The sequence below is a fragment of the Lathamus discolor genome, chromosome 6 (genome assembly GCF_037157495.1).
Source record: "Lathamus discolor isolate bLatDis1 chromosome 6, bLatDis1.hap1, whole genome shotgun sequence".
In the NCBI taxonomy this organism is placed as follows: domain Eukaryota; kingdom Metazoa; phylum Chordata; class Aves; order Psittaciformes; family Psittacidae; genus Lathamus; species Lathamus discolor.
In genome coordinates, this window is record NC_088889.1 from 47,239,302 (window position 1) to 47,258,307 (window position 19,006).

A 19,006-nucleotide genomic window follows, 5' to 3' on the forward strand; every position below is an offset into this window, starting at 1 on the left:
TCTGGTCTGAGGTCATCTTAAGAACCTGAACACACACAAGTCCATGGGACCTGATGAAATTCATCCACGGGTCCTGAAGGAGCTGGCGAATGAAGTTGCTGAGCATTCTATATGTTGAGGTACAGAACGTGGTAGCTTCCTCAGCTTAATGTCTTCTAAGTTGTATTTCTGTAGAACACAAGTTGTATGTAGCATATAATCCTATTGACTTAATTGGTAGTTTAACTGGTGCATTGTTCATAGATTGCAAAATCGTTTGCCTACACATGTATAACCATTATCTGAGTTCCTTGAACTGCCCTTTAATTATCTTGGTCCCTTTCACATGAATCCAAGGAAAAGAACTGACCTTAAAGGCAATCCCCTTTAGCAGTATATAACACACTAGAGAGACGATCCTTGTTCTAAAGTTATATTTTGGGGAATCAGCTTTCATATTCAACAATTGTCTAAATACACCTGAAACAGTAAGACCATAAAGAAAATGTTCTTTTAAATGAATAAAAAGCTCTGTGTGAGAGGAGTTTCAAGCTATAACATGAGAAGTTAGGCATTCTTAAATCAGTGATTTCTGACTTATTATCGGGATTCTTATGTTAGACCTTCTCTTCTTACTCAAGACATATAAGGTGCAAATGTTATAATCAGGACTGAGAGAAAAGAATTAAGTATAATGTTGCCTGACATAGTATAATTAGTATCAACATTAACCATGATATCCATTCCTAAAAAAGTGCTTCATGTATAATCGGGGGAAAAAAAATAAAAATAAAAAATCAAATCTTAGTTTCAGTGGAAAGTACCACAATAAATCAAGGATTTAATTTCTTGGTCATATTGTTAATTTAAGTTTGAATGGGCTTGTTATTTATAAATAACTAGGAAACAAGATAGTAGATGCAGAAAAAAGCTGAGAGAGGCAGACTTGAAAAGGTGTAAAGCTTGTTGTCTGTTGCTCCATAGGTAACATTCTGGTTAAGATTCTTTCCTTGGAATTTATTTTCTTCTGGTCACCAAAAGGAGCTGAAAAGATGGTGTCAAATTCTCTAAAGGAAGCGTATGGAAAATCTAGTTTTGCCTCTCCCTGATCTAGTAATAAATTTCTATATCCAAAACTAATATCTGTGCTTGGTTTAACTTATAGATGGAGTTGCTCTAATTAATCTGTCAAATGCTTAAGATAACATTAATTCTAGCAAGAAGATATCCTTCATACATGCTTAAACTATTCTGGGCAATGGGTGCATTTTTCCTCTTTCAGATTTCAATTTGTGTGTATATTTATTTTGCTACTTTTCTTTTTTTAATGCCTCTGAGAAGTTTATAAGAAAGGTAAGTAGTATCTTTATTTAAATTTTTTTTTTTTTAATGCTGTGGTTTTACTTATAATAAAAAATAGGTCACAATAAGAGTCTTTGACCAAATATTTGTTCCCTTGGCAGATATTTAGCTAATGCTGTAGCTACTTCATAATTATGATTTTTGCCCAGCATATCCATTTCATAATTTGCTTGGTTATTTGCAGTTATTACTTGAACTATGGTAGTTCCTTGTGCTATTACATAATTGTGATCATAGTCCACACAGTGCAGTGCTCTGACATTCTCTGTCATTTCTGCAGGCAGCTCAAGGAGGTGGACACAGAACCCTGCTGTATGGCCATGCTATACTACTTCGACATTCGTTTAGTGAAATGGTAAGTGAATGAGCACTTGCAGAGAATGAGTAGCATGAAATTCAAATAAACATGTTTTTATCTAAGTCAAAAATGTATAAGTTTAGAAGAAAGTTGTTTCTAAGTTCTCTTCTTGACTAGATAAGCAAATAGGTTGCCGTGTTTCAGCACAGTCGAAGTATCCCTTATATTTTAGATTCAGATTCTTCAATCCATTTCACTCAGAAATGTAGCTGAAAAGCTCCTTTAGCCAAGGATTATTTCTGTGTCATTAAAGAATCCATTTTAATGATAATTCCATTAGCGAATTGCTGCTATCACAAATGAATTTATTGTGTTGTGTTATTTTTTCCATCATATTTTGTAAGTTGTTTCTTTTAACATCCCATAGTTCCCAGAGACTATGCCCACAAACATGCTATCTTCAGGCTACTTTATATAAATTTTGTTTCACTACATTGTACAACTGGAAATTTTTTACTGTTGTGGACCTTTGACTTACTAGGGCCCATGTAATTATACCTAAGTGAAGCTTTCATGAAGAAAACATATTACAGTAATTCTGTAATACGATGTTTGCCTGTTCCTCTCTGCTGAACTATGTGAAACTTTGGAAAGTAGAAGCTAAACTGCACAGAAGAATACTGCTTAAGAGGAAAAGTGTTTTGAGGTTTTAAAGTAAGGAAGAGCTTATATACATTAAGCATCATGCTTAATTAATTTTAAAAAATTGAGCACAGGCTGATAGTAAGATAAAGCCATGTGACTCCATGTGAATGTATTGATTTGGCATGTGCATTAGTGGATACTGATGGGTTTTTGTTTTCAATAATTTTACTGTTTTGCAGTATTTGACATGTTTAACATCATCAAGATCCCAGACAGATAAACTTGCATTTGATGTGGGACTGCGAGAAAATGCAGCAGGTATGGCAAGTTATTTTTGATGGAAACCGTGTCACACATTTCTTGTTTTAGAATAAGTGTTGAGATTGGTGACACTGTAAGCTTATGAATGTCATGTTTGTGTTCATTAGAGAAAGTGATGACTGTCAATACTGATGACTTTTGAGAATTTAACTGGGGAAGTTCAGGTTAGATATAAGAAAAAGTTCTTTACTGTGAGGGTGATGAGGCACTGGAATGGGTTGCCCAAGGAAGCTGTGAATGCTTCATCCCTGTCGGTGCTCAAGGCCGGGTTGGACAGAGCCTTGGGCGACATGGTTTAGTGTGAGGTGTCCCTGCGCATGGCAGGGGTGTTGGAACTTGATGGTCTTAAGGTCCTTTCCAATGCTAACTATTCTATGATTCTATGATTCTACTGACTTTGTGTAAGAATATGAGAGTGCCTTTGAGTTACCAGAACTGCAATGATACTGGTGATAATCACAGAATCACAGAATCCCAAGGGTTGGAAGGGACCTAAAAAGATCATCTAGTCCAACCCCCCTGCAAGAGCAGGGTAACCTACAGTACATCACACAGGAATGGTAAATGTAAAAAAATGCAATTGAATAATTTCAATGTGTTTCTTTTCTGATTGTGTGGTTGAGCACTTTCAATATAATTAAAGTACAAAAAGCCATATATAGGTGCATTCAGCATATATATGTAACCATACAGCAAAAGTATGCAACTTAAAATGCAGGAAACCAGAAAAAATGTAATCAGCGCATTGCTAAAAAAGCTGAAGAAAAATAGAAGCATAAAATGGAGCAAAATAATGAGTCAGAGTGGAAGAGATACATTACAAACAAGAAATGATGAGAAGGTTTTAAAATCTAATTAGTAGATTTCCAGGAGCACTGCCAGTAACAGTGTTGCTGACAGAAATACAGTAAAAATGATTGTGCTTCCATGAAATCCCATATAAATTATGAGATGCCACTGGGAGCTATGTTAAATGAATTTAAAAGCAACCTGGCCACAAAGAGCACAAATAGGTTTACATGCTGCTGTATATACATAGTGTTAATGGTTACTGAAGGCAATGGGCACTCATCAGAAAGTGACAAGTTACCTTGTAGTACCCAGGCCTAGACATGTACCTTGAAGGGAAAATCCAAGTACCTGTATAGAGATCGCACTGTATACAGACTTTCAATAAAGAAATGCCAGTTGTATTAATATAAACTTGTGCTCTCAATTGCAATTCATTATTTTGAAAAGAAATTAAAATCAATATAGACTAATGGATGACGAAGGGGTATTGCTCATGTAGGTGTCAAAACGTTTGTGGACCATGATTTTTGAAACTTTTCAGGTGGCTTTGCCTATCTGTATGACCTTCTGTTATGAATGAGTGAAATTTGTCTTTCAGTTATTTGTAGCCATAGAATATTATATTATATATGTCTCAGACAGATCTTAGCAGCTTGTTACTTGATCATATCTTTAGTTGTTGCCTTAGATGGAGACCATTGTTTTAGGCATGTCGCTAAAAGGAATGTATGTGTTCTATTTCTCTGAGAATAGGTTCAGTGAAATCTGTCTTTATGATTTTATAGTGTTTTTATCAGAGTTATTGTGCATGCGTCCAGAGGTTTTGTAATGAATATCTGTATTTGTCTCATGTTGGTATTTGCTTAACTGTACATACACAAATAAAACCTTGTACACATAGGTAAGATATAAAAAGCAACACATGAAAGGAATACTTAATTCTGGTTCTGTACAGAGGATTTTGGTAACTACTGCATGCTTGTAAACTGAACCCCATACAGTCACTTCCACTTGCCCTACTTCCCTCTCCATGAAACTGTCCTATTGAATCAATTTCAGCTGAAGGAAGTATTCTTCACCAACAGGTGTTGAGTGAAAAGCCACTAGATATTTAAAATTACTTTCTTTTAAAGATTTAGCACTTCATACTTAAGGGATGTAAAATTTATTTATTGTCTTCTTTAGTTTCATAACCTTCAAATTTTAAGAAGGTATTACATGAAATTTTTTAGTTGATCAAACAGATTTTTGTGTTATGCTACCAATTTTACCTTGTTTCATTTTCTCCCACTTCATTGCCCAGTGAGAAAGCTGTATTTAACTTTTCTTCAGGGTCTTAACTAAACCCTGAAGGGTGTGAAATTGTGGAATTAATTAGGTAATCTTCCCAGACTTGGTGTGTGCATGGGTGTGTGTGCAAAGTAATCTGGAATATTACAGTTAATGTGTAGGAAATGTTCTGTGGTTATCACCCTTAGGTTTATCTATCCTGTAGTTATATGTTCTGTAGTGCTAATGGAACTGCTCCCAAAACTGATATTTATAGTATAGTAATACTGTAAAGTTATGGAGTATTTGTTTCAAAATTCTGTATTCTACAGCATAAATGTAGCTTAGAGTGGAAATGATACAGAAGATGGTGAATTAAATATGAACATTAAGCAAAAGGAGAGATATAAGGTGATAATTAAGACTGAGGTAACTGTTGGCAATTTGCTGGCAGTGAGAGCCTGGAAGTGAGGGCAGTTCTGAGCAATGTTTTGTAAGTGGTTAGTTGCTTTAAAAAAAACATGCAAAGAGAAATATTAGCTTCAGTGATGGCAAAGAGTGGTTGACAGAAAGTTTCAAGGAAAGAAAAAAAATTGAAATGGATTGAAAAGAGGAATGAGGTGGTATTAAAAGGTGAATGTCTTATAAAACAGTTCTTTACTGCAGTATTTCAATGTTGTATAAGGATAGCCTTAAGTTTCCTGAGAGCTGTCTGTTTTGCATACACTCAATAAGTATCTCTGTTCTTTAGGTGAGGCATGCTGGTGGACAATACACCCTGCTTCTAAACAAAGGTCAGAAGGAGAAAAAGTTCGAATAGGTGATGATCTTATCTTGGTCAGTGTGTCCTCGGAAAGATACCTGGTAGGTTTGCTTGTTTAGCAAGTGGACACATGATGGGAAAATAAAAGGTGCTGTGAGGAGTTGGGGAAAACGGTTGGGATTCTTATGAATGATATCTTTTTTCTCATGTGGGAAATAATGCCTAGTTGTAATGAGCTATTTTTTTTATAATTATTGTTATTTATTTATTTATTTATTTTACCTCAGGGAAAGGTTTCCCTCTTCCCCAAAACAAGACTATTTCCATGCCTTTATCCCAAGGCATATTTCAGCATTTTCTGTTCTGAGAAGTTTTTCCTCTTGTAACTGTGGAAAATTTCTAAGGTGCAGCTGGAGTCTCCTGGTTAGATTTAGAAGAGTTAATTTTAAGAGCAAGCGACTACTCTTTTTGAAGAATATTAGTATATTTAATTGATTATATATTTATATTTTGTTGATAAATCAATATACTAAATATTTTTAATGAATAAATTTCACTGTTTCTTGTTACTGTTGCCTTATTTCAGCATCTCTCCATATCAAATGGAAGTATTCAGGTGGATGCCTCCTTTATGCAGACGCTATGGAATGTACATCCTACGTGCTCAGGAAGCAATATTACAGAAGGTTTGTCATTTTGCTTATTTAGAAATGTATTTACTTTAGATTACTTTGTATTGCTTTTCATAAAAAATCATAATTAAAAAAACCCAACCAAACAAAAAAAAAAAACTAAACCAAACCAAAAAAACCCCAAACAAAACCCAACCAACCAACCAAAAAAAATAACCCCATCACAACAAAAAAAAAAGCCTTAAAACTGAAACACCCTTAAAATATTAAACGAGAGAGCTTAATGCAAATAAAGAAAATAAGCATAGGAGAATAATGAAAGGGAAAATGAAGAAATATAGCTACATCAGCTGAGTTAACTGTAGAAAAGCTAAATAAGTGCTGCAACTTTAGAATAGGAAAGGATAAAAAGCTGCATGAGAAATTAGGATGGAGAGTGCAGCTGTGGTGGTGTGACCTCGGCTGGACCAGGTATCCACCAAAGCCATTCTGTCACTCTCCTCTTCAGCTGGTCAGGGGAGAGAAAATGTATCAAAAGGTAAAAGGCTCATGTGTTGAGGTAAGGATAGGGAGAGCATTCACCAGTTACCATCACGGGTAAACCAGACTTGACTTGGCGAAATTAGCTTAATTTATTACCAGTCATATCTGACTAGGGTAATAAGAAATAAAACCGAATCTTAAATTAACTTCCTCCTATCCCTCCCTTCTTCCAGGGCTTAATTTTACGCATGCGCTCTCTATCTCCTCCCTGACAGTGCCTCAGGGGGATGGGGAATGGGAGTTATGGTCAGTTCATGATGCATTGTCTTTGCTGCTCCTTTCTCCTGAGGGGAACTCCTCACACTCTTCTGTTGCTCCAGCATGGGTCTCTCCCATGGGGTGCAGTCCTTCAGGAACAGGCTGCTCCAGCATGGGTCTCCTGTGGGGTCACAAGTCCTGGAGCAAACCTGCTCCAGTGCAGGGTCCATTCTCCATGGGGCCACAGGTCCTCCCAGGAGCCTGCTCCAGAGTGGGCTTCCCACAGAATCACAGCCTTATTTGGGCATCCCCCTGCTTTGGTATGGGGTCCTCCATGAACTCCAGGTGGAGATCTGTGCTACCGTGGACCTCCATGGCTGCAGGGGCACAGCCTGCCTCACCGTGGTGTGCACCACAGGCTGCAAGGGAATCTCTGTTCCAGCACCTGGAGAACCTTCTCCTCTCCTTCACTGACCTTGATGTCTGCAGAGCTGTTGCTCTCAAATATTCTCATTCCTCTCTCTGGCTGCTGTTCCACAGCAGACTATTTACTGTTCTTACATATGTTATCCTAGAGATGCTTCCACTATTGCTGATGGGCTCAGTCTTGGCCAGTGGCTGTTCTGTCTTGGAGCATTGAGCGAGCATTGGCTCTGTTGGACATCAGGGAAGCTTCTAGCAGCTTCTCATAGAAGCCACACCAGTAGCCCTCTCCTTCCCCTCCCTCCCCCCTGCAATCAAAACTTTGTCACACAAACCCTACACAGCAACAGATGACTTTATTGTCTTCAGTTTAATTCTGGGGAGTAGGAGCTGCACAATAACTGAAGCCAAAAAATGTAGATTTTGTACAGTGTAACAGTCACTAGGCTTATGTGAGCTGTGGTTGGGTCCTTTTAACCCCAGGTGGTTTAAATCAGCATCCCACAGTATGTCTGTTCACTGGCCCATAAAAAAAATGTCTCAAAGTGTTTGTAGGTTTTCATTTTAAAAGCATATGAGATATGGATTTTCCTTGTTATACTTTCTGATTGCTTCTGCAAGAAATGTGTTATGCTGGAGCTGTATATTTATAAATGGCTATCTGGTCCCCTGCCAGCATGCATCATAAATAGAGTAGAGGTTAACTCTGGAAATGTCCCTCTGTTCTCAGGTTTCACAGGCAAAAAAAAAAATAAATCAAGCAAATGGAAAATATAGTATAGTAAAATCTATAGTAAATAATCTGATAGTGAAATTTAAAATTTGTAACAGATGACAAGCATAATGAGCTACGCAGAGATTATGGAAGATCATCGGTATATGTTAGAATTCTGTAACAGGAAGGATTTGGCAGCTAAATTTCGTAAGTGATTACAAAATCACATGGTGGTTGAGGTTGGAAGGGACCTGCTCAAGCAGGGCCACGGAGAGCAAATTGTCCGGGGCTATGTCCAAGTAGCTTTTGAACACCTCTAAAGCGGCAGACTCCACAACCTCCCTGGGCAGCCCGTGCCAGTGCCAAGCACCCTTGATGAAGTGGTTCCTGGTGTTCAGACAGACCCTTCTGTGTTTCAGTTTGTATCCGTGACCTCTGGGCCTGTCACTGGGCACCACTAAAGAGAGACTGGCTCTCTTCTCTTTACAGGTCAAACAGTTGCAGTTCTCTCAGCCTTTCCTCATGTGTGAGATGCCCAAGTCTCTTAATCATCATAGTGGCCCTTTGCTGTACTTGCAGCTCCTGTACTGTGTAGCTCAGAATCAGAAACGTAATTCAAAATTGCATAATAACTATAAAAAAAAAAAAAAAAAAGATAGAGTGGGGTAAGCAGAGAGTTAGGTTTTCTGTGTCAGTTTTTTCTCAAAGTAATACCATATATCACAAGACTTAGTAGCTTATCTCAGGTTGAATGGACAGACTGAGAAAGTGGGATTTCCTGTCTAAAATTGGACTGAAAATTAGACAACATACTTTTTGTGATGTGTCAAGTATCTGTGACGGAACAGTAAGATCAGAAATGTTTTTGTGGGGTTTTATTTTTTTCTTCACATTCTTTCATTGCTTTGACCTTTATATTACTCACCAACAGGATAATTGCCAGTTACTGTTTTCCTAATTTACTAATTTATATTGAATCAGCCATACAGTATGAAGGGTTCCTTTTACCCTTCCTCCTTTATGTGTGTTTGTTCTTTTAAAAGGCATCAATTTCACTTACAAGGTCGGAACAATTTGGACTGAGGGGCTGATGAATCATTCTCCTCCTACACCATTTTTTTCTTTTCTTTTCCTTTTTTCTCTGATGCTAAGTGCCTGGTTTTGACCTGTAGTCTTTGTGTTAAATGGATTGGAAAGTTTGCTTCCATTAAACTTAATCTTCAGAACTGCTAAGTGTTTTTTTGTCCTCTGTCTCCTGCTGCTGCTGCTGCGCAGTTTAAATTTTGACACAAATTATGAATGTCAGAACAAACTGATGAACTCACCAAATTATTTTGTACTGAGAACATTTAAATTGTACTAAGGGAGAGGAAACTCTAGTATACATTTGATTTAACTTTTACTTAAAGCATTCAGTTTTCGAAACAGTAATTGTTGCAGAAGTTGCAGGAGTTTTTGTTTTCTTTTTCTGTTCCAGAATCTTGATTTTAAAATGTTGAAGTGCTTTCTTTTTGTTTTAATTTTCAGAAGTATTTTTAATTGGAAAAAAATACTAAAAAATAATTTTGTCATACTAAGTTTGTTGTTCTTGTTTAATTTCAGTTATGAGTGAAAATTCACATGTAGATTTCACCTCAGTCTTTTGAGTTTTTTTAAATTTTTTTGAGGGTGTTATTTTTATATTGTCAGTGTCAAAGCTAATGGGTACATGTGCTGCTTCTACAGGATATCTTCTTGGTGGGCATGTAGTACGTCTTTTCCATGGCCATGATGAGTGTTTGACTATTCCATCTATGGATCAGAATGATTCACAGCACAAGTAAGTAGCTGTGCAGTGATGCATTGTTATACATTTCCTTCTCTCAAAAAAGTAGATTGTTGTTTGTCAGTTGAATTTGAGATTAGATAAATTAAACAGTCTTTACTGCTGTTTGTCATTAGGCAGTGACATTGTTACAAGAAGTTGAGACCTACTAAGCAGAAAATTAGTCATGATTTCTTTTACTTCTGACATTCAAGTAGTTGATTTCCAGTGAGGTTTCACCCTGTTATGTTATTTATCTTTAATGTGCACTACTGTAAGCAAGCATTAGCAGGGAAGATGGCAATTAAATAAATAAATAAAAAAAGTCTAAATAGTATTTTATATATTTTGCACCTCTTTCCAAGTTTTGGAGGTGCGTAGTAGACATAAGACCAACTTTGTACTGTGTCATAGTTGTAGGAGTCACTCTCACATTATACAAACCAAGATGAATACATGAAAAAATAATGTAGCAAAAGGAGCAGGGCAAAGAGCTATAGAAAATGGTTGTGTTTATTTCCATCTCTTTGTTTAATCTGTTTTATGCATTCTATTAGGGCTATTAAATAAGCGAAGTAAGACAACCGTGATAATTTCTCTTTTCATAGAACAGACATTTAATTTTCTGAAGGGTTCTGTAGAGAATAGTCCTTAACAACTCACACAGAGAGTATTCTCTGTCAAGAATCTTAAGGTCTTTTATTATAGGTCAAGTGAAAATACAAAGGGTGGACTTAATGAACATCAAAAAGACAGGCTTGGCAGAAACTCAGATGGGTGTATTGATAGAATCAAGAAGAAGATGAAGAAAAATGTTACGTGGATGCCATTGTAAATAAGCAGCAATTCTTTTACTTGCAGTTTCATTATTGTAAAAGCAGGTCACTAATGCTAGTACAGTGTTGCATATAGAAAAGGGTTAGAGAATTTAGGTAGTACCAGAATTTAAGAGGTATAAAAGGTGAACAGAGATCTATCTATAGTATTCCTTCACTGAAGGAATGGTTGATTTGGGCCAAGGAGAGATGAAGGAGGTCTAATAGAATGGAAATTAGTTATTAGTTTTGAGCTGGGGAGGAGTCCTACACAGTTTAAAGAGAATTAAGTTGTAAATGTATGTAGCACAAATAAACACAAGAGGATGATCTTCTGAATCTTTTCAGTAGGAAAGTACTTTATGAAACTGGAGGAGCTTGCATTCGAGCAAGGTCTTTGTGGAGAGTAGAACCCCTGCGAATAAGGTACTGATATTTTTTGAACTTTCTTGTTACCAACTCTTGCTATGTTAACAGGAATTTGATTGTTACAGACCCTTAAGGCAGGACATGAGTAATATGATTGTCCTGTTATATATGTAGTATGTTCATGGTAAATAATAAAAAGGAATCTATCATGATATAGTCATATGGGGAATACTAGTTTCACTTATTTCATCAATTATGTTTTGGTGTCTCATACATTTAGCTGGAGTGGAAGTAACATCAGGTGGGGACAGCCTTTCCGCCTTCGACATATTACGACAGGAAAGTACCTGGCTCTGAGTGAAGATGAAGGACTTGCAATGTTAGACAGAGAAAAGTCGGACACAACATCTACTGCCTTTTGTTTTAGAGTATCGAAGGTAAGTAACATCAATGCAAATTTGTATTAAATGTGGAGGACTCAAATACTAGATCTGTGTTGGTTCAATGACTTTCTAAATTACTTTTAACTTCTAAATTGTAGTAATTGACAGGGATTATGCATTTAACTACAGAGGTAAATAACCTGAGTCAAGAGTAACAGAGGTTTCCTTTAGGGAAAAAAGGGATGATGAATAAATTTTAGAGTAAACTATACAGTTGACAGGTTAAAAACCCAAGATTGGGTACTAATACAATGCAAGATACAGTGGTTTAATATGAATGCTTTAATCACTACAGAACCATTTTAGTTGGAATGTCATTAGAATGTTATTAATTCCAGCTCTACCTGTCATAATTGAATTCAACTGAATTCAGTTCAGTTGGACAAAATTCTGCCTTAACTGTTCTTTGTGCAGTGTTTTGATAGGTGAATTGCAAGGAAAATTTATTCAGTGATTTCTAAACCATATGTTTTTAAACTGTACTCCTTAGTGAGCTGCTAATTGCATGCTACTAGCTTTTTCATCATTTCCAGCTGAGAAAAACTGCGAGAGAGAATGAAGAATGATTATGGAGGTAGCAAACTTAATAACTTTTTTCCAAAAAGCGAAAGGTTTTTACACCAAAGATGATGCAAATTTTTTACATGATTTCATATTACTTCTAAATAGTTGCCATAGCTGCTACAGTAGAGTTTTTTATTGAGTATGAGAAGTTAAATGTTCCATATAATTCTGAATGCTCTGTGGTCCCTGAAGAACAGTGAAAAAGAATCTTTAAAGTTAAGTATATGGTAGGTAAGATCTAGTATTCAGAGTCTAAATCACCAAAATGCCTAAGGTGCACTCACTAGCAATTAATTATGCAGAAATCAGTAATGACTGTGTAATGCATTCATCTCTTCTACTGTGTTTGTATATAAAATAGTTGTTGATATACATTTTTATATGAAATGCAAGTTCAACACCTCTTCATCCTAGGATTTGTGCTGTCCTCTATAGGAAAGAGTATTTTTATCTCACAATAGATTATAAACTTGCTTTTTCCTGTGCCAAGAATAAGAATAGTTGTTTATTGTCTGGGCAGGTGAGAGCTGCACAGGCCCATGGGTAGAAACATTAGTGTTTCCAAAGTTGACATGAACAAGCAGTGACAACTTCCTGAAGAAATAAAGATGGGGTTTTGGAAACAAGAGAACCTCAGAGGTTGATTTGGACTGCAAGAAAGAAATCAATCATAAAACCAAGTGGTGATTGTATACAGATTGAGAGGAAAATAACTGTAGAACTGATAGGTAGTCTACATATATGCAAGTGTGATTATCTTAATTTCTGCATATTTGTACTTGTAAACCTTTGTTTTCTCTTCTGCATCTTTTCAATGAAGAAATTTTCCACTTTCCTGGACTTTAACATGGCATGAACTAAGGGGAATTTCAAGATAACTGTCTAATACCTTCCTATCCAGCTATGTACAAATCTTTAAAAATAGGATTCTGGAATATATGTCTGTTTACAGCACTCTAGTCCTTTAGAATCATGGAATAACTCTGATTAGAAAGGAATTTTACTAAACCTTGGGAATTCATCTAGTCCAGCCTCCAGGTGGGGTCAACACTGAATTCAGACCAGATTGCTGTGAATATACATTGCTGTGGAGTATCCAAAAGGAAATGAAACATTTCTCCATTGAGGTATTCGCTCCGGTTTCGAAGCTGGCAAAAGGGGATTTTGTGAAAAAAAAAAAAACAAAAAAAAAAAACAAACCAAAAACAAAACAAAAACCAAAAACAAACAACCAAAAAAAAGAGATTATATGTGCCAGTAGGCAGAGCTATCTGGAGTATTCAGGAGCCTGTAACATGTGACTTAAAGCCTTACTTTTCAAGTAGTTGTTATAGAGACCCTTTTGTTGAAAAAAAAATACATTAATTCTCAGCATTGTTACCTACCAGTTCAGCAGTTGGTGTGTTCCTTGCATTTCAAAACCTGTGATTGCATTCATATTGCATTTACTTTCACTGTTGTTTTTTGGGTTTTGGTTTTTCTTTTTCTTTTTGCTGGGTAATACTGGAAATTGAAACAGATATTTTAAATTATGAAATTCAGATTAGAGCTTTCCTTAATATATCCTTACACAAATAAGAGTAGAAGGGAGCTTTTAAAAAAGTGAAAGAGTATGCTAATGAACCCCCAAAATTATGCCTTTTGTTGGGTTTAATGTGAATCTTACTTTCCACAAAGTTTTAAAATGTCAACCTTTATATTTTAAGGCAGTGGTTCCATAATGCCTTGTGACCACAGAGGCAGCAGTTTCCCTACAGCAGATGGAATCCTGCTTTGAAATGGGATGTTCTCATTCCAGCACAGTACTTGGCTCAGTATACTCTGCAGAACCTTGATTCTGCTTATAAATTTCTTGGAGAATAAATACAGTGAAGAACAAGAGCATATTTAAAAGTACTTTTTTAAATTATTATAGTCTAGAATTAATATTTGAGATTTCATGTTTTCATGATGGTATATACAATTGACAATGAAGAAGTTATTGGTGTAGTCTGAGTAACATTCTGACACATTGAAAAGTCACAGATGACTCATGCAGAAGGATATGATATTTTAATATTACTGCCAGCATGTAGCTATCTTAGGGGCTCAACATGACATTAGGATGTCGTAATAGGTGAGTACTAATCATAAAGTTTAAAATTATAGATATTACAGAATCCTTTACTTACAATAGTCTCTAGCAGTTCAAGTATTTATTTGTAAGTTTATATTTTACAATTATCATTTCCCAGTAAGCACTGCATTTTAAACACAGTATTAAAGCTTTCTTTTCCTACTTATTTTATATGGGAGGAGAATTGAGACAGTAAAATCATTTCCCCCCCCCCCCCCCCCCCCGGGTTGTAGAAGTGTATACAACAAAATACACAAAGTTTAGTAAGCCACTAGCAGGATAGGTGAATTCAACGTATTAGTCCTCTGCTCTTACATTTGTAGAACTTTTATCTTTTTTCTGTTGTTAAATTGAGATAGCTATGGCAGTACTTTTAATGCAGTAACTGTGCAACACCAAAAAATACAATTTTAGTTAGCTCAGGTAGGTTAGATTTAATAAGAGTTCAGCAGTTGCATTGTCTTACCCTTCTTGGGGGTACGTAAAAAACGCTTGAGATTTCAAGAGTTTTTACAAGAGGACTGTTGAAAAATTGTTATAAAGTTGGGTTTATTTGTCCTGTTTGTACTGCTGTTCCATACTTTCCTTCTATCACATAGGAATCTATGACTCTATTAATTTTCTCATCTTCTAAATCTTGCCTGTCTTCTAGTATATTAGCTTGGGAAGTTTGCAAATTTTGACAACTTTGCCCTCAAGGTCCTGTGTTCATTCCTTCTTCCGTTTTGGGGTTGGTTTTTTTTTTTTTTTTGTTTCTGTTATTTTTTCTTTGCCATCTTCCAGACCCATGATGTGATTTGTTTTCTTTGAATTGACTAATTTTCTTCAACTTTATTCATTCGTGGCCTGAGGGAGTTAAACTGAGAATAGGTTGTGAAGAGAGAGTTTTGAACGAGAAAGTGTTTGGATATTTTGCTGCTAAAATATGTACAAATATCCAGATAAGAGATTTTTTTTTCCCCTTCTCTGCTGATAATCTTTTGCTGATTATACTTCTCAGCTGTTTGAAAATACACCCTGTCTTTACACACTGCTATCAAATGACTTGGCTGAAATCCTAGACAAACTGGACAGAGTACAGGGAGCAGAACTTCATGAAGAAGAATTTATGCTGTATTGCTTAAAGGGAAGACAGCCTTCAGGCTCCCAAAATAATTCTAAAATTTTGTTTCTGAAATTAAAATACCTTGGTTTTCTTTGCTTACTGTTGTCCAAAAGGGTCAGTGTGGCTCAATTTTTTAAAAAGTAACTTAATTCGGATCACTTGTTGATTTCTTTCATTGAGATTTTCCTTCATGCTTGATTAGAATCATAGAATCATAGAATAGTTAGGGTTGGAAAGGACCTCAAGATCATTTAGTTCCAACCCCCCTGCCATGGGCAGGGACACCTCACACTAAACCATCCCACACAAGGCTTCGTCCAACCTGGCCTTGAACACTGCCAGGGATGGAGCACTCACAGCCTCCCTGGGCAGCCCATTCCAGTGCCTCACCACCCTCACAGTAAAGAACTTCCTCCTTATATCCAATCTAAACTTCCCCTGTTTAAGTTTTAACCCATTACCCCTTGTCCTATCACTACAGTCCCTGACGAAGCGTCCCTTCCCAGCATCCCTATAGGCCCCCTTCAGATACTGGAAGGCTGCTATGAGGTCCCCACGCAGCCTTCTCTTCTCCAGGCTGAACAGCCCTAACTTTCTCAGCCTATTCTTGACGCAGATGTAATATTTCAGAAAAATGTTTTAATCTTCAGGGTACTATGCAAACCCAAGTAATTAATTTCTGTCAGTTAATGAATTTATGTTATTTTATTGCATTTTATTGAACAGCTTCACAGTAAATATGTATTGAGAGTTCATCCCTATCTGTATGTGATAGTGCAGTCCATGTAAATATGATGTGACACGATTTCCCAATAGTCTTGATATTGTAACTGTATCCCCAAGGAATGTTTTTTAATTTCATTCGACTTCATCTTGGCATTATGATGCTGTCTGTTTCAACTGTTGAAATGTGACAGCTACATTCCATATAAATGAAAGTAGATTAGCATAGTTAAAATAGAACTTCTCTTTACTCCACAGATGTTGAACATTCAGTAAACTGAAATGAAGTAAGAAAACCCGTTACACATAAAAATTTAAACTGTGTCTCAATGTCTATCACATTTTGTGTACTTAACAACAAATGAGCAACTACCAACACCTAAGTCCATCAGCATTTGAAATCATAGAAAAAAATTTATAACCTAATTACTCAGAATTGTTGGCTTAATCACACATATGTGCATGCATCCATAATTTGCTATTACAGAAATTGCTGCATAATTCTGTTCTTATTCCTGAATTCAATTTGGAAAGGAAAACTATTTTACTAAAAAAAAAACCCCAAAAATGTCAACTTGCTTTTGTGTTGGAGACTTAAGATCCTCTGGTTGTACATGATGAAGAATGGGATTAAGTAATAGGTTGGGCTTAAAAATTGTACTGGATATTCCAGCTGAGCACTGAGCAATGTATTTAAAAGAGATTTGAAAGAATCTAATTCCTCTTAAAAATGGATAAATGGAAAAATAAAATACACGGCGGGGGGGGGGGGGGGGGGAGTTAAAATCAAAATAAATGTAAAAGCTAAACTGTATGTATTTAAAAAGTTTCATCTTTGCTCGTTGTTGCAATACAGGGGCATTATTCCTCTTGTATAGAATTCCATGGTTTATCCTGTTCTGGTACAGAGATTAAATGCCAGCTTTTATCTTATCTTTTTAGGAGCTAAAAGAAAAGCAGGACTCTAGTCTTAAGCGTGACATTGATGGAATGGGAGTCCCAGAAATAAAGTACGGTGATTCAATTTGTTTTGTCCAACATGTGGCTAGTGCTTTATGGTTGACTTACAAAGCGCAAGATGCTAAATCAGCACGTTTAGGTCCCTTGAAAAGAAAGGTAATGTTTAAGTTTTTTTTTTCAGTTACTTGTAAAATGAATGTTAGTTGCATAACATTTTCTGTCTGTCCTGTTTTTTACCATTCTACCAATATGCCAATTGTGGGTTTAATTGTTCTGTGCTTTATGGAAAATAGTGTATTGAAAATGGTGTAAATGTTTCCTTCTAAAATGATAAACAATGGTGGCTATTAACATAACTATGTAACTGAAGAAAAATTTTGCCAATAAGAAATGCATCTACCTATTTTTTCTTGCCAGAGGAAATTATTAATTTCGGCTCAATTTTTATTTTTGATACTGCAGTAAAATACAGAAATTCCTGATTTGGGTGGTGAAAATCATTGTTTTGAGAATCGGTACTGTTTAACAATGTAAACTTATAAGTCATCTTACTTTCATTGGTATTTCAGATTTTTTAATACAGTGTACTGTATGAAATGGTAATTTAACTTGTTACTTAAGAAATGGCCCTAGAGGCTCCTCAAGTTTCTTAAGGGGTATTAATGAAAAATTTCCTGCCAAAATGTTAGATATAATTTTGATGTGGCATCAAGAAGGTCTTTCTCTCAGCCTTTTGATTATAAGGTATTAGTATATTCTAAATATAATGTTATATTCTTAAGGATCATATGGCCTGTTATCTCTTCAAACTTTTTAAGTTTCATTCACTATTAGCTGGTTTAGTACTCCCTTTGCATAATTGCATCATTGCCAAATGATTCTTTAACTCTGTATACACAGATTTTTTTTCAATTTTAATCTAACATTAGAACATTAAAAAGAAAAAAATTCCTTACTGAACATAAGTTGTGATTTTTTCTTTAATGGCTTGTATGAACATTACCAAGAGGAGGTCCTCAGCACGCTCCTGATACAATCTCGTTTATTTGTACAACACACATGGTCATAAATAGGCAGCGAGTGTCTCTGTCAGCAGCCTTGCTGTCAGAGAAATTCTTCTTTGTATGCCAGTCATTCAGTATTTTCTTAGTAAGAGTCATTCACACAAGGTTGGCCTCTTCCTTTCCCATGCCAGTGTTGGGTATAGGATTCTGTTTCCTCAGAGGGTCTAATTTTCCTTCTTGAAAAGGCAGCCTGTAGATTCTTCCTCTGTATTCAAGTGAAGAATTTTATACTAGCTTCCTGTAGAGTTTAGGGTTTTTTTCCCCCACTTTTCTGCTCAACAGCAAAGGACTAAAACAACTTCCATAATTGCCTGTCACTTTTATTCTCCTTTCAAACTGTTTCATTCATGTTCAAAGACGCCAAATCTTTTGTTGCCCTCTCACCTGGAGAATTGTCTCCTGTTAAGGGCCTTCAAACAGAAGAAAACCCAAACCTTTTTGCTTCCTGTAGTTGATATTTCCGTGAAGGCAAGAAACAGTTTTTTATCCTGTGCAAAATATAGTACTAGACTATAATATAAAGAATTTTTACATCCCTTGGGGTAAAATGATGGGTCCTTCACCATCATCTTGTCAGGAGATTTTTCACTTTCAGTCACTGTAATCCTTTTCAAGCTGACTGCAAAGGGTCTGGGTTTGGAGGGGGGGAGAGGGCTGGGGTTCCAAGTAAAATTTTCTGTTGTTTGGCTTTGGTGTAGTTTCATGTATCTAGTTATCATGCTGTCTTTGCAAGACACAAATACGTAAGAAATTCTGGCTTCATTTGTGAGGCTTCTGTTGCATGATATCTGCCAGAATTTTCATCTGTTGCATCTCTCTCCGAGATCTTGGTAACCAGGGGTTCAAGACTTTGCCAGGTAGTGATAACGTTTATATCAATAGCCTATTAAATATTTCTCCACCATCCAGCATGAGTGATAGATACCTTTCTTTCCAGTTTGAGAGCTTGCTTCTATGCAAACTGTGAACTCCTACAGAGCTCCAGAATGCTAGAGCTCAAAGAACAGAGAAACACATTATAAGTTTTGGATTCACATCCTGGAGACCATTGCTCAGGGTCTTGGTCAATACCAATGCCCTGCTGTACCTCAAGAAGCAAGGCA

General features: G+C 36.2%; 1 protein-coding gene across 1 annotated transcript in view; it reads left to right on the forward strand.

The window, feature by feature from the left end:
• RYR3 (ryanodine receptor 3) overlaps window positions 1–19,006 on the forward strand; it is a 184,503-nt gene that overhangs the window by 24,164 nt on the left and 141,333 nt on the right. Inside the window, exons 5-13 of the mRNA XM_065685792.1 lie at window positions 1,321–1,332; window positions 1,622–1,696; window positions 2,524–2,602; window positions 5,418–5,530; window positions 6,016–6,115; window positions 9,666–9,759; window positions 10,908–10,985; window positions 11,209–11,365; window positions 16,822–16,995. Of these exons, the coding sequence (XP_065541864.1) occupies window positions 1,321–1,332; window positions 1,622–1,696; window positions 2,524–2,602; window positions 5,418–5,530; window positions 6,016–6,115; window positions 9,666–9,759; window positions 10,908–10,985; window positions 11,209–11,365; window positions 16,822–16,995 (882 nt within the window). The remainder of the gene's footprint in view (window positions 1–1,320; window positions 1,333–1,621; window positions 1,697–2,523; window positions 2,603–5,417; window positions 5,531–6,015; window positions 6,116–9,665; window positions 9,760–10,907; window positions 10,986–11,208; window positions 11,366–16,821; window positions 16,996–19,006) is intronic.